The sequence below is a fragment of the Lampris incognitus genome, chromosome 12 (assembly GCF_029633865.1).
Source record: "Lampris incognitus isolate fLamInc1 chromosome 12, fLamInc1.hap2, whole genome shotgun sequence".
NCBI lineage: Eukaryota > Metazoa > Chordata > Actinopteri > Lampriformes > Lampridae > Lampris > Lampris incognitus.
This window is the reverse complement of record NC_079222.1, coordinates 34,520,069-34,533,015: the sequence shown is the minus strand read 5'-3', so window position 1 is coordinate 34,533,015 and position 12,947 is coordinate 34,520,069. Positions and strand designations below refer to the sequence as shown.

Genomic DNA, 12,947 nt, shown 5'->3' with positions numbered 1-12,947 from the left:
CCCCCCTCACCTCCGAAAAGGCGCCCAGACCGACCAGAGGAGGACACATACCCAAATCCGGCTTCCCACCTGCAGACACAGCCAATTGTGTCTGCAGGGACACCCGACCAAGCCGGAGGTAAGACGGGGATTCGAACAGGCGATCCCCATGTTGGTAGGCAACAGAATAGACCACTACGCTACCCGGACGCCCCGCGGGTTGGAAGACTTGTTGCTTAAATGACTCACCCACTCCAGACCTATTAGACCACAGCACAACTATCTGGTGAATGTAAAAGTGTCCTTTATTGGTTTATTATTAATTTATTTGGATCCCCATTAGCTGTGTCTTAGGTAACCGCTATGATTCCTGTTGTCCACATAACCTAAAATGATAAAAAAAATATACAAACTTTACATAAAAAACTAATTACATAACATCACATATTGCATACAAGAACACAATACTGTTTTTATAATCTGTTCCCTGATAACACCTCTGCTTCATACAATATAAAGCATCGGTAACAAATGGGAAAAAGAAACAGAAAATAATGAGGACAAACGTTTATGATGAATTCATTCATGCCAGCTGAATCTTAATTAGTCAGAAGATACCGTGCTGTGATACGGAGCCTAATTTGTTTTTTTAATCTTTAATTAACTTAATATGTAAAGGTAGCTTATTCCTTACGATCAGTGCCCTGTGTAGTACTATACATCTTAAAGAATGTGTTTGCTCTAGGAACGGAAAAAGGACCTTCAATCACGTTTCTGCTGGCGTGGGTGTGAACGTCAGAACTGAACTGATGAAGAAAGGAGTGTTGGAATTCATAGTGTTCCCAGTTGAGGCTAGACTGCAGCCTCTTCTCCTGGATCACCACCTTGACGTGGTACCCATGATCCCGAGAGCTATGCTGTCCCCCCGGAGCTTGGCTCCTGGTAGGGCCACCCAAGGTGCGTAGGTCAAGGGGGAGGTTCCAGATGAAGCGTGACCCAACAAAGACCTCAACGGTAGAACTGGCGGAAGATGTCCCCAGGTCACAATGCCAGTGAAGGTGGATGAAGGCTGGAACAGAGGGTGGTCCCCAATCGGCTTGGTTCTGCATGCCATTGGACTCTGGCCACCCCCTGCCAAGGACCGTGTGGTGGCTGCAGGCACATCTGCCACTCCGCGTAAAAAGATGTCATGCACAGGCGTCCTCCCATTATGTGGCTCCAGGATCGGCCTCGACACCCACCTGAACACCCAGAGGGACCCAGAGGGAGGACGGTCATAGTTGACCCCGACTGACTGCCGCTGACGTTGATGATGATGATGATGGCCTGCAGCCTATCTTCCACCCCAAGCCAGTTGAGTCCGGAATTCGTTTTGTTAATATCAGCATGGTGTGAACACTGGACGTGAACATGCCACTTTATTTTGAATCTCCCAACCAGATACATTTCTCAACCAACAGGCATAGCTCGCCCAATATTCTACAGCGCCCCACGGTGGCTTGGCGGTGAAGTGCAGCCATGCTGTCATTCACAAGAGAATGCGGCGCATTTAGTACAGTGAAAAATGCATTATTTGTGATTAAAAACGTGGTTGTTGGTAACGTATTAGAGAGATATATGATTTTACTGCTTTTATGTGAGCTCAGCACCCAAAGGCTCTCACATAACTCAAACCCAGCTCAGCACAATGTCTTCCCTCACTTGTACAGGAATGTGAATTTGAGATTCAAAAAAACACCCCTCCTTCATAGGAATTCCTGCCCTTTCTATATAGGTTGCACCCTTGTGCGTATACTCACAATGGCGTCACTGAGTGTTTCGTCGACACGAGCCTCAAGGATCGCCAAGCTGCGACTAGTATTTGACACTAAAATATCGGTGATGTCATTCTGTTTCTTCCTTAAATTGCATATGTTCATATCAGCAATCCTCTGTTGGTAATCAGTCAGCAGGGGAACGTGGTAAAACTGAAGGATACGATCCACACAAAGATTTTTTTTCTTCACTAGTGTGTGTGTTCACGTTATCTGAAAAATCAATGGCTGGGCACACCTCCTCTATCACCTTGATAAGACGGCTGGATAATGAGCTGAAAGTCATTGCCCCCCCGGGGAGGTAATGAAGATACAGTATATTGTGTGTGTGTGCCTCCGTGAGTGCCTGGCAGTCTTAATTATATTTGTAAGGATGTGTGTGTGCAGGAGCTAGCAAGACGTGGCATTTCCGCCGCGACCCTGCCGCGGTCGCTCGGCTCTGATGTGACCTGATGTAGGTCGAAGGAGGGATGATCGGAGTGAACGCCGCGACAGAGGAATAGGGGAAGCGATGAAGAGACGTGTCCTGAGGGCACAAGGGCCCTTTCTTTTCACATCCGAGGCAAGCGCTGGAGAAATGGCTCGGCTTAAAACCAAACCGTGTTGTGTAACCTTGGGCTATTTTGCATAATGAAGTCATGTAGCGTGCCCTACCTGGCAGGTGGCGAAAGGCTTGATACTCCAGAGTAGCTGCGGGACGTCTTGGATGGACACCTGGAGGCTGAACGTGTTCCTCGTGAACAGCAATGTTTTCGGCTCCTCCAGGAGTCGACCCCCTCTTCCACATTCCACCATGGCCACCTCCTGTGCAGGGACAGGGTTTTTGGAAGGGGGGGGTGGACAGAAAAAAAGAGGCAAACATTACAGATGGATGATGGAATCGGGAATCAAAGCTGTGGTTCAGACTTCTGAAAACCCTGCACAAGGTTTACTGCCGACCGGATCTCTTCTGTTGAGGGACTACAGATATGATTATCTATATGCTTGGACTAACAGGCTTCCGGGTGGCCTGGCAGTCTATTCTGTTGCCTACCAACACGGGGATGGACAGTTCGAATCCCTGTGTTACCTCCACCTCCAGTCAGGCATCCCTACAGACACAATTGGCCGTGTCTGCGGGTGGGAAGCCGGATGTGGATATGTGTCCTATTCGCTGCACTAGCGCCTCCTCAGGGGGGAGGGTGAACTGGGGGGAATAGCGTGATCCTCCCACGTGCTACGTCCCCCTGGTGAAACTCCTCACTGTCAGGTGAAAAGAAGCGGCTGGTGACTCCACACGTATCGGAGGAGGCACGTGGTAGTCGGCAGCCCTCCCTGGATCGGCACAGGGGGTGGAGGACGCTTGGACTGACCAAAACACCTGGCATGGCGGACACTATACTAGTAGACTTAACATATGATGGGAAATCACCACAAAAAATGGGTTATATCTACAAGTGTGATAGGAAAATGTGAAGGTGGTTTTCGTGATCAGCAGCCCGAAGTCCATCAAATACACCCAAAAGTGTTCAGGGAGCAAACGCTTTGTTGTACAGTGTAATTTGTACTAAGGTGCAACAACTCAAAGAGCAGGTTAAACTGGTAACACTGATTTTTTCAAATCAGGCCAAAAAAGCCAAAGTACTGAGCAAATCCAACGTGAGGAAGTAAAACTGCCACGTTCACCGGATACAATGGCAACAATTGTCGGACCAGTCAAGTACATTTGGGTTATGGCACAGCGCCAACATCCATCCATCCATTATCCAAACCGCTTATCCTGCTCTCAGGGCCGCGGGGGTTTGTGGGATAACTTTTGCATGTGTGAGTGTATGTTTTTCTTCAAGTGTGTGTATGTGTTGTGATGATTCCCCACTCTTGACCCATGTCAGCGTTATGTGTACTGTGAGTGGTGCTGATTGTGTACATCTAGCTAATTGTGTAATGTTACATAATTTCAATGCCACAGTGTTTGTGCGTGCCAGTGGGTTTATGCACACGTTAGTGTGCGCGTGCATGTGCGTGCGCGCACGTGTGTGGATGTGTGTGTGTGCACATGTGTGTGCATGCGTATATGTGCATGCGTGCACATGTGTATGCGCATATGCGGATGTGTTAACGGTTGTTTCAGGGGGAGTTTCTTTAAACAAGACACACAAGTTTGTGAATGCTGGTTCTGGTGTGTGTGTGTGTGTGTGTGTGTGTGTGTGTGTGTGGTGATTGCCCGCTCAGTCACAAAGGGAAGAGAGATCGATTCTGGTTCAAGCTCACAAGGGAAATCAATTGTCGTATGAAGCACAAACAACAACCCAAGAAAAGAAGGACAAATTAACAAATCACCACGCTCGAGTGATGAAGACAGAGCCAACCGGCTGCTGCTGCAACTCACGTCCACTTCCTCTCCATTCACGTGCCCTTCTACCAATTGAGCGATGCTTAAGCTGGCTGAGGAGGCCGAGGTCTCGCGCACCGTCGACCTTTCTGGAGCAACCTTCACTGGCACACAAGAGAGCGCCACCTCAAACAGCACGTGCTTTTTTTGTTTTTGGATATTTTTTGACCGGCCAGAGGAGGCGCTAGTGCGGTGACCAGGACACACACCCACATCCGGCTTCCCAACCGCAGACACGGCCAATTGTGCCTGTAAGGGACACGCCCGACCAAGCCGGAGGTAACGCGGGGATTTGAACTGGCGACCCCGCGTTGGTAGGCAGCAATGCCAACGGGAGCGAGATCTCTTATTAAAATACAATAAATTACACTTGTGAAACAGATGTAATTAGAGAAAAAAGTCCCGTTACCCTTTATAGTTTAGGTAGATAAAGGTCTCAGTCGCATTTGAGTAAAATAATCCTATTCCTATAAATGTCATAGGATCTTTTTTTTTAAAAGATATTTTATTTTCACGGACCCCTTGCAATTACACCGCGGACCACTAGGGGTCCGCGGACCCCCGGTTGAGAAACACTGCGCTAGACAACCGGTATCTGTGATATTTGTGTGTTTCACTGAGCCAGGGAACATCTTGTTCTTGAACAACTGGTTGTTTTTGACGGCGGAACACTCGAAGAAGAAGAAGAAGAAGAAGAAGAAGAAGAAGAAGAAGAAGAAGAAGAAGAAAAGGGCTCCTGGTTTTTTTCTCTTTTCCTTGAGTCCAAAGTGTGCTGACAAAGACAATTAAGCCCCGGCGAGAGGCTTAAAAACGTCAAAGTAGAAGGTACGAGCGAAACTGTAGCGCTTCTCGAGGACGTTTCTCTTTGAAATGTGTATTCAAACGCTCGACAAGCGGAATGCACCGCCAAGTCTCGTTTAATTAACACGCAGCGAATTCAATCACGCGGCTGAGCAAAGCAGCGCGGGCACCCTCGCAGCTCCTCTTGTCTTTATAATTAAAAGCCTCTCTTTGTCTGGTAGTCATCAAGCGTCACCCGGTGGCGACGCGACTGCACTGGGACGTCTTCAGCCGAGCACAGAACCGGGGCAGAGCGACTTCTGGGCGACGCCGTTTTCTCCACAGAACAAACCCCAACACAGATCTGTGAATTCTGTCAAGTCAACCTAGGGGGAAAAAAATCCTAAAAATAACACAGCTACCTGGGAAAGTCAGAAAAAGACTGACCGGATATTCAGAAATGCCTGAACACACACACCACCACCACCACCATCATCATCATCATCATCATCATCATCATCATCGGCAGTCACTCGGGGTCGAGTATGACCGTCCTCCCTCCGTACGTGGCGAGGTTGCTGCGCCTGCAGCCACCACACGGCCCTCAGCAGGGGGCGGCCAGAGTCCGATGGCATGGAGAACCAAGACGACCGGGGACCACCCTCTGTTGCAGCCTTCCTCCCCCGTCACTGCCGTTGTGACCCGAAGACATCTTCCGCCAGTTCTGCCGTTGAGGTCTTCGTTTGGTCTCGCTCCATCTGGAACCTCCCCCGGGAGCTGTCCGTCTTCGGTGACCCTACCAGGAGCCAAGCTCCGGATGGCATAGCTCTTGGGGATCATTGGTATATGTAAGCTTCTCCACCCACGGCAAGGTGGTGATCCAGGAGAAGTACACATACACACATACACACACACACAGACAGATTTATCAAGTGTCCCTCTCTAGTCTTTCATCATTGGACATACTTGAAATGCATAGGGTGTGTCGTCCACACAGTAGACCCTAAGGGTGTAGCCTAGGGGGTTGCTGGTGTCCACGCTTCCAAAAACGGCCAGCCTTAGCCGTTTGGCAGACTCCTGGCTCAGTGGTTCCCCCACAAGGGCGTAGCGGCCTGGGCGCTGCAACAGCAGGTGGCAGCTATGGGCCTCCATCAGACAGTAGCAGGAGGTGCTCTCCTCATCCACACACATCACTTCCTGTGGAGGGAAAACATAGAATTCAGGTGTAGGGCTGGTGTAGTTGCATTGCGTCAAGGAGAAGTAAATTATTAACCATTACACACACACATATATATATTCCCCCCGCCCCTTTTTCTCCCCAGTTGTATCCGGCCAATTACCCCACTCTTCCTGCTCCACCCCCTCTGCTGATCCGGGGAGGGCTGCAGACTACCACGTGCCTCCTCCGATACGTGTGACGTCGCCAGCCGCTTCTTTTCACCTGACAGTGAGGAGTTTCACCAGGGGGATGTAGCGTGTGGGAGGATCACGCTATTCCCCCCCAGTCCCCCCAAACAGGCACCCCGACCGACCAGAGGAGGCGCTAGTGCAGCGACCAGGACACATACCCACATCCGGTTTCCCACTCGCCAATCGTGTCCGTAGGGACGGCCGACCAAGCCGGAGGTAACACGGGGATTCGATCCGGCTTCGACTCGATCCCCATGTTGGTAGGCAACGGAATAGACCGCTACGCCACCTGGACGCGCCTGAACGAAATTATTTTTCGGCCATTTTAATGAAATGATCCCGTGGACTGTGGGGATTCTTATATTTTCAACCTGTGCTCTCGGTAGGCTTGGCATACAACACAGGGGGTTTGTATGCCAGCGTGTCCTGGGCAGATTTAATCTGCAAGTGGAGTTCAGATTCTCCACCTGCAAAGGCGACTTTTATTAATTATCAAGAGCCTTCCACAATAACTCTGATGTTTGGATGATTTGTGGGATGACAAGAGGAACAAAAATGACAACATGCATCTGATAAGACACAGATTTAGAAACAGACTTCAACATAATTAAATCAATCTTATCAATACCAGTTTAGGATAGCAGTTGTAGCGATCAAGGAGAAGACAAGGGGGGGGGGGCTAAGAAGAAAGATGTAATCCCGAGAGTGTTCCAGGGAGCGTGTGAGGCTGATGCTAGCAGTGTGCATGTGTATGGTACGTACACATACAGAGGATTAATCCAATGAATTCTGGTGTCTGACACTCGTGTCTGGGGATTCCTGTTTAAGGTGGGCAGGAAATGTTACAACTTGCAGGCACTTTTTCAGACAACCCAATTTGTGAACTGAAGAGAAGATATATGAACAGGAAATGTTTCATGTGAGCATTGGGGCAAACCTGCCACCCCGCCCCAGGGCTAACTCTGCCCCAGGAAGGAGTCGAACCTAGGACCTCCTTGCTGTGAGGCAGCACTGTGTCACCGTGTCACTTACTTTGTTAGCTCGTGATCACGTGTCTAATTGTGAGTAAAACAATGCTTAGATAGTGGGACTGCCTGGGAAAAATCCTCGACTAAAATATTGCTGGTCCAGCTGATAAAGCAACCTTAACAGGATCTGTGTCAGTGCTATAGATCTCTTGAATATCACAGAGCACATCTGATTTTTAGTATATATATAGAACAAACCCCAGTTCCAATGAAGTTGGGACGTTGTGTAAAACGTGAATAGAAACAGAATACAATGATTGGCAAATCCTTTTCGACCTATATTCAATTGAATACACTACAAAGACAAGATATTTAATGTTCAAACTGATAAACTTTGTTGTTTTTTTGCAAATATTCACTCATTTTGAATTTGATGCCTGCAGCACGTTCCAAAGAAGCTGGGACAGGGGCAACAAAAGACTGGGAAAGTTGAGGAATGCTCAAAAAACACCTGTTAGGAACATTCCAACGGTGAATGGGTTAATTGGAAACAGGTGAGTGTCATGATTGGGTATAAAAGGAGCATCCCTGAAAGGCTCAGTCGTTCACAAGCAAGGATGGGGCGAGGTTCACCACTTGGTGAACAACTATGTGAGCAAATAGTCCAACAGTTTAAGAACAATGTTTCTCAACGTACAGTTGCAAGGAATTTAGGGATTTCATCATCTCCAGTCCATAATATCATCAAAAGGTTCAGAGAATCCGGAGAAATCTCTGCACGCAAGCGGCAAGGCCGAAAACCAACATTGAATGCCCGTGACCTTCGATCCCTCAGGCGGCACTGCATTAAAAACCGACGTCATCCTGTAAAGGATATTACCACGTGGGCTCAGGAGGACTTGGGAAAACCATCGTCAGTTGACACAGTTCGTCGCTACATCTACAAGTGCAAGTTAAAACTCTACCATGCAAAGCGAAAGCCATATATCAACAACACCCAGAAACACCGCCGGCTTCTCTGGGCCCGAGCTCATCTGAGATGGACCGACGCAAAGTGGAAAAGTGTGCTGTGGTTTGACGAGTCCACATTTCACATTGTTTTTGGAAATCATGGACATCGTGTCCTCTGAGCTAAAGAGGGAGAGGACCATCCAGATTGTTATCAGTGCAAAGTTCAAAAGCCAGCATCTGTGATGGTATGGGGGTGTGTTAGTGCCCATGGCATCATGGGTAACTTGCACATCTGTGAAGGCACCATTAATGCTGAAGGTACATACAGGTTTTGGAGCAACATATGCTGCCATCCAAGCGACGTCTTTTTCAGGGACGTCCCTGCTTATTTCAGCAAGACGATGCCAAGCCACATTCTGCACGTGTTACAACAGCGTGGCCTCGTAGTAAAAGAGTGCGGGTACTGGACTGGCCTGCCTGCAGTCCAGACCTGTCTCCCATTGAAAATGTGTGGTGCATTATGAAGCGCAAAATACGACAACGGAGACCCCGGACTGTTGAGCAACTGAAGTCGTACATCAAGCAAGAATGGGAAAGAATTCCACCTACAAAGCTTCAACAATTAGTTTCCTCAGTTTCTAAACGCTTATTGAGTGTTGTTAAAAGGGAGGGTGATGTAACACAGTGGTGAACATGCCCCTGCCCCAGCTTCTTTGGAACGTGTTGCAGGCATCAAACTCAAAATGAGTGAATATTTGCCAAAAAAACAATAAAGTTTAACAGTTTGAACATTAAATATCTTGTCTTTGTAGTGTATTCAATTGAATATAGGTCGAAAAGGATTTGCAAATCATTGTATTCTGTTTTTATTCACGTTTTACACAACGTCCCAACTTCACTGGAATTGGGGTTTGTAATTTGATATTCAATATGTCATACATGTACTTGAACCTGAGTTTTAATGAGGTCTAAATTTAAGTATTTTGCACATTCAACTGTTACAGCCATCCCCGCGCCCTCCCAGGACTCACCCTCTTTGTCCCAGTCTACTTGTCTCCCTTATCTTGACCACTCTCCCCGCCCTAGTTAATCTCTCCTGCAACTCATCTACAACAATCAACCCTGCTCCTTATATACCCAGCCCTGCTACATCCACCTTGTCAGATCATAATGCCTGCTTAGTCAGTCCTATGCTTCCAGCCTTTAAACCTTTATGGTTTCCAAGTCTATCAATTTCCGGTCTAACCCTGCCTTCCATGTTCCTGCAGTCCCGTCTGCTCTGTCCAGTCCCTGCCTCTGGTCGTTGGTCTGTCTCCATGGCATCCCGGTTGTCTTCCTGCTTCCCAGTTTGGCCGAGGTCCCTCTCCCGTGTGCGTTGCCCTGGACCCAATGTTCCCTGTCTGCTCCTCGCTCTACCGGCTCCTCATCTCGTCTGGCATTAAAGTACTTGTTTTTCTGAAACCCTACCTTGAGTCTGTCTGTGTTGGCATATTGGGTTTGGCCTTGCAGCTCCGGAGCACAGTACGATTTGCCAGTATGGACCCAGCCACCACAGACAGGCTCTAGCAAGCCCTGGCCAATCAGGGCATACTACAGTCCCTCATGGACCTCCAGAGCAGTGTGGCTGCCCTGAGCCTCCCTGTAGTGTCTAGTTCCACGCCCATGCCCTGGGGACCGTCTACCCCACCTCCGAGTGATACATCAGTAGCCCTGGAGGTTGCTGAGCCTTTCTGCTGCAGTGTTCTCTGGTTTTGGAACAACAACCTCATACCTTCGCCAGCGAGAGAGCAAAGATCACCTACCTGATTGGTTTGCTCCAAAGTCCAAAGTGTGAGAAAGGCAAACCACTGTCTGAGCCATGTACGCCAGCTTCACTCTGGAGATCAGGAAGGTTTTCGATCATCTGATTTGAGGTAAGGATGTTAAAAGGCGGTTCATGTGTCTCTGGCAGGGCAACTGTAGTGTGGCTGAGAGTGACATTGAATTTCGGGCTCTCACCGTGGAGAGCGGCTGGAACAATGAGTCTCTGCAGGGGGCATTTCAACACGGGCTTAACAAAAACATCAAGGATGAGTTAGTGTCCCGGGATGAACCGAGTGGGCTCAATGAACTCATCGCTGGACCATGGGTAAGATTAATACAAGGAGTTCATTTTGTCATTGCGACTGTTTACACTCAGCCTCTGCTCCGACTCTCCCCAGTGTGCAGTCTTTTCCTCAGCCCCCAGACCTCTCCATGGTTCCCACAGTATATCTTGATTTATCCTCAGTTTTTGCAAACACCAGGCCCTGTCTCTACTGCCCCACCGGCCTCATGACTGTGCCATAGACTTGCAACCCAGAGCGCCTCTGCCCAGCAGCCGGCTTTACAACCTTTCCCGGCCGGAACAAGAGGCCATGGAAATGTACATTCGTGACTTGCTAGCTGCAGGTATTATATGCCCCTCTTCTTCTCCAGTGGGTGTAGGGTTTTTCTTTGTTAGCAAGAAAGACGGCTCACTTAGACCATGCATTGACTTTCGCGGCCTTAAATAGATTACAGTTAAGAACAAATATCTGTTGCCACTAATCAGCTCTGCTTTTGCCCCCCTCCATGGAGCAATGGTATTTTCTAAGTTGGATCTCTGCAATGCCTACCACATTGTGTGCATTAGAGAGGGTCGCCCCTGGGTGCACATTGCCCTGGACTTGGTCACTGGTCTGCCCCCATCTCATGGCCACATGGTCATCCTCACCTTAGTTGACTGTTTCTCCAACTCAGTGCATTTCGCCCCTCTGCTAAAGTTCCCATCCTCCAGGGAGAACACCGATCTATCGATCTCCTGGTTCAACATGTCTTCTGCCTGCATGGTATCCCGGTGGACATTGTTTCAGACAGAGGCCCCCAATTCATATCCCGGGTGTGGCGGTCATTCTGCTCTGCTCTGGGTGCCACCATGACTCTGTCCTCCGGAAACCATCCCCAGTCCAACAGCAAGATTGAGTGTGTCAACCAGGAGCTAGTGGACACCCTGTATTGTACAACTGCCTCCAACACGCCCATCCTGGAGCCAGCATATGCCCACAACGCCCACCTCAGTGCCTCTTTGGGGATGTCCCCCTTCGAGTGCGCCCTGAGTTACCAACCTCCCCTTTTCCCTGCCCAGGAGGGTGGAGTCGCGGTGCCATCGGTGCAGGCCCGCCTATGATGCTGCCGTCGCATCTGGAACCAGGCCCACGCTGCCCTGTTCAACGCTTCCACCTGGTCCCAGTCCCAGGTTAACCATCACTGCACCCCAGCTCCTGCCTATGTTCCTGGTCAAGAGGTGTGGCTTTCACCTAAGGACCTGCCGCTGAGCGTGGAATCCAAGAAGCTCACTCCCTGCTTCGTAGGTCCTTTGCCGGTGGACAAGGTTATTAACCCAGTGGCAGTACAGCTCAAGCTCCCAGCCTCCTTTTGGGTGCACCGCACATTCCACGTCTCCCATCTGAAGCCTGTCCTCTCCAGTCCCTTGTCCCCCCCAGCAGTGGCTACTCCACCTCCACGCATGGTAGGCAGGGGCCCAGTATATATGATCCGGCAGCTTCTGGATGTGCACCATCGGGGCCACCGTCTGCAGTACCTGGTGGATGGGAGGGGTATGGTCCTTAGGAGCACTGCTGGGTCCCTCATGATCACATCCTGGACAACCCGCTCATCAGAGCTTTCCATGAGCTCCATCCTGACAAGCCTGGTCGAGCACCAGGTAGCACCCGCAGAGGGGATGGGTACTGTCACAGCCACCTCTGCACCCTCCCAGGACTCATCCTTTTCATCCCAGTCCCCCTAATTATCTTGGCTACTCCCCCTGTCCTAGTTTCTCTCTCCTGGTTGTGTGTGTATGTATGCTTCTGGATTGGAGGCAGGTGTGCGGCAGGCAGAGCAGAGGTCCACCACCTGCATCTCATCTATGGCAATCAACCCTACTCCTTATATACCCAGCCTTGTCACATCAGCCTTGCCAGATCATAGTGCCTGCTTAGTCAGTCCTATGCTTCCAGGTTTTAAACCTTTTATTGTTTCATAGTCTGTATTTCCGGTCTAACCCTGCTTTCCGTGTTCCTGCAGTCATATCTGCTCTGTCCAGCCCCTGCTTCTGGTCGTTGGTCTGTCTGTGTGGAGCCCCACTTGTTTCCTGCTCCCCAGTTTGGTCGAGGTCCCCCCTTTCGTGTGTACTCTCGCCCTGAACCCAGTGTTCCCTGTCTGCTCCTTGCTCTACCGGCTCTTGTCTAGCATTAAAGTACTTGTTTTATCGAAACCCTGCCTTGAGTCTGTCTGTGCCGGCATATTGGGTTTGGCCTTGCAGCCTCGGTCAACAACAAACATGGTCGCACATTGAAAAATAATAATAATAATAATAACTATTATTATTAATATAACCAGGGGGAGCTTCTGCACCTTCATAATCACCTCTTGAAATACCTGCATAACTCTCTCTTTAAGATCCTCTTTGCGTTTGATACTGCTAAAGTCTACAAATCAACGCAGTGAAATGTTCAGCACCGGCTCACAACTTCCTTAAATTGGCTTAATAGCACTCCAGCAGATATCAGGGATTTGTATATAACAAACGTTAATTTAGCCAGGGAGAAATACTAATCAAACTCTATCACTGCAGAAGAACCAGCTGTTAATAAGATCAAACAAAGTGAGAGA

General features: G+C 49.2%; 1 protein-coding gene across 1 annotated transcript in view; it reads right to left on the bottom strand.

Moving 5' to 3' along the window:
• LOC130121628 (netrin receptor UNC5D-like) overlaps positions 1 to 12,947 on the bottom strand; it is a 155,354-nt gene that overhangs the window by 12,947 nt on the left and 129,460 nt on the right. Inside the window, 2 exon segments of the mRNA XM_056290469.1 lie at positions 2,448 to 2,597; positions 5,911 to 6,141. Of these exon segments, the coding sequence (XP_056146444.1) occupies positions 2,448 to 2,597; positions 5,911 to 6,141 (381 nt within the window).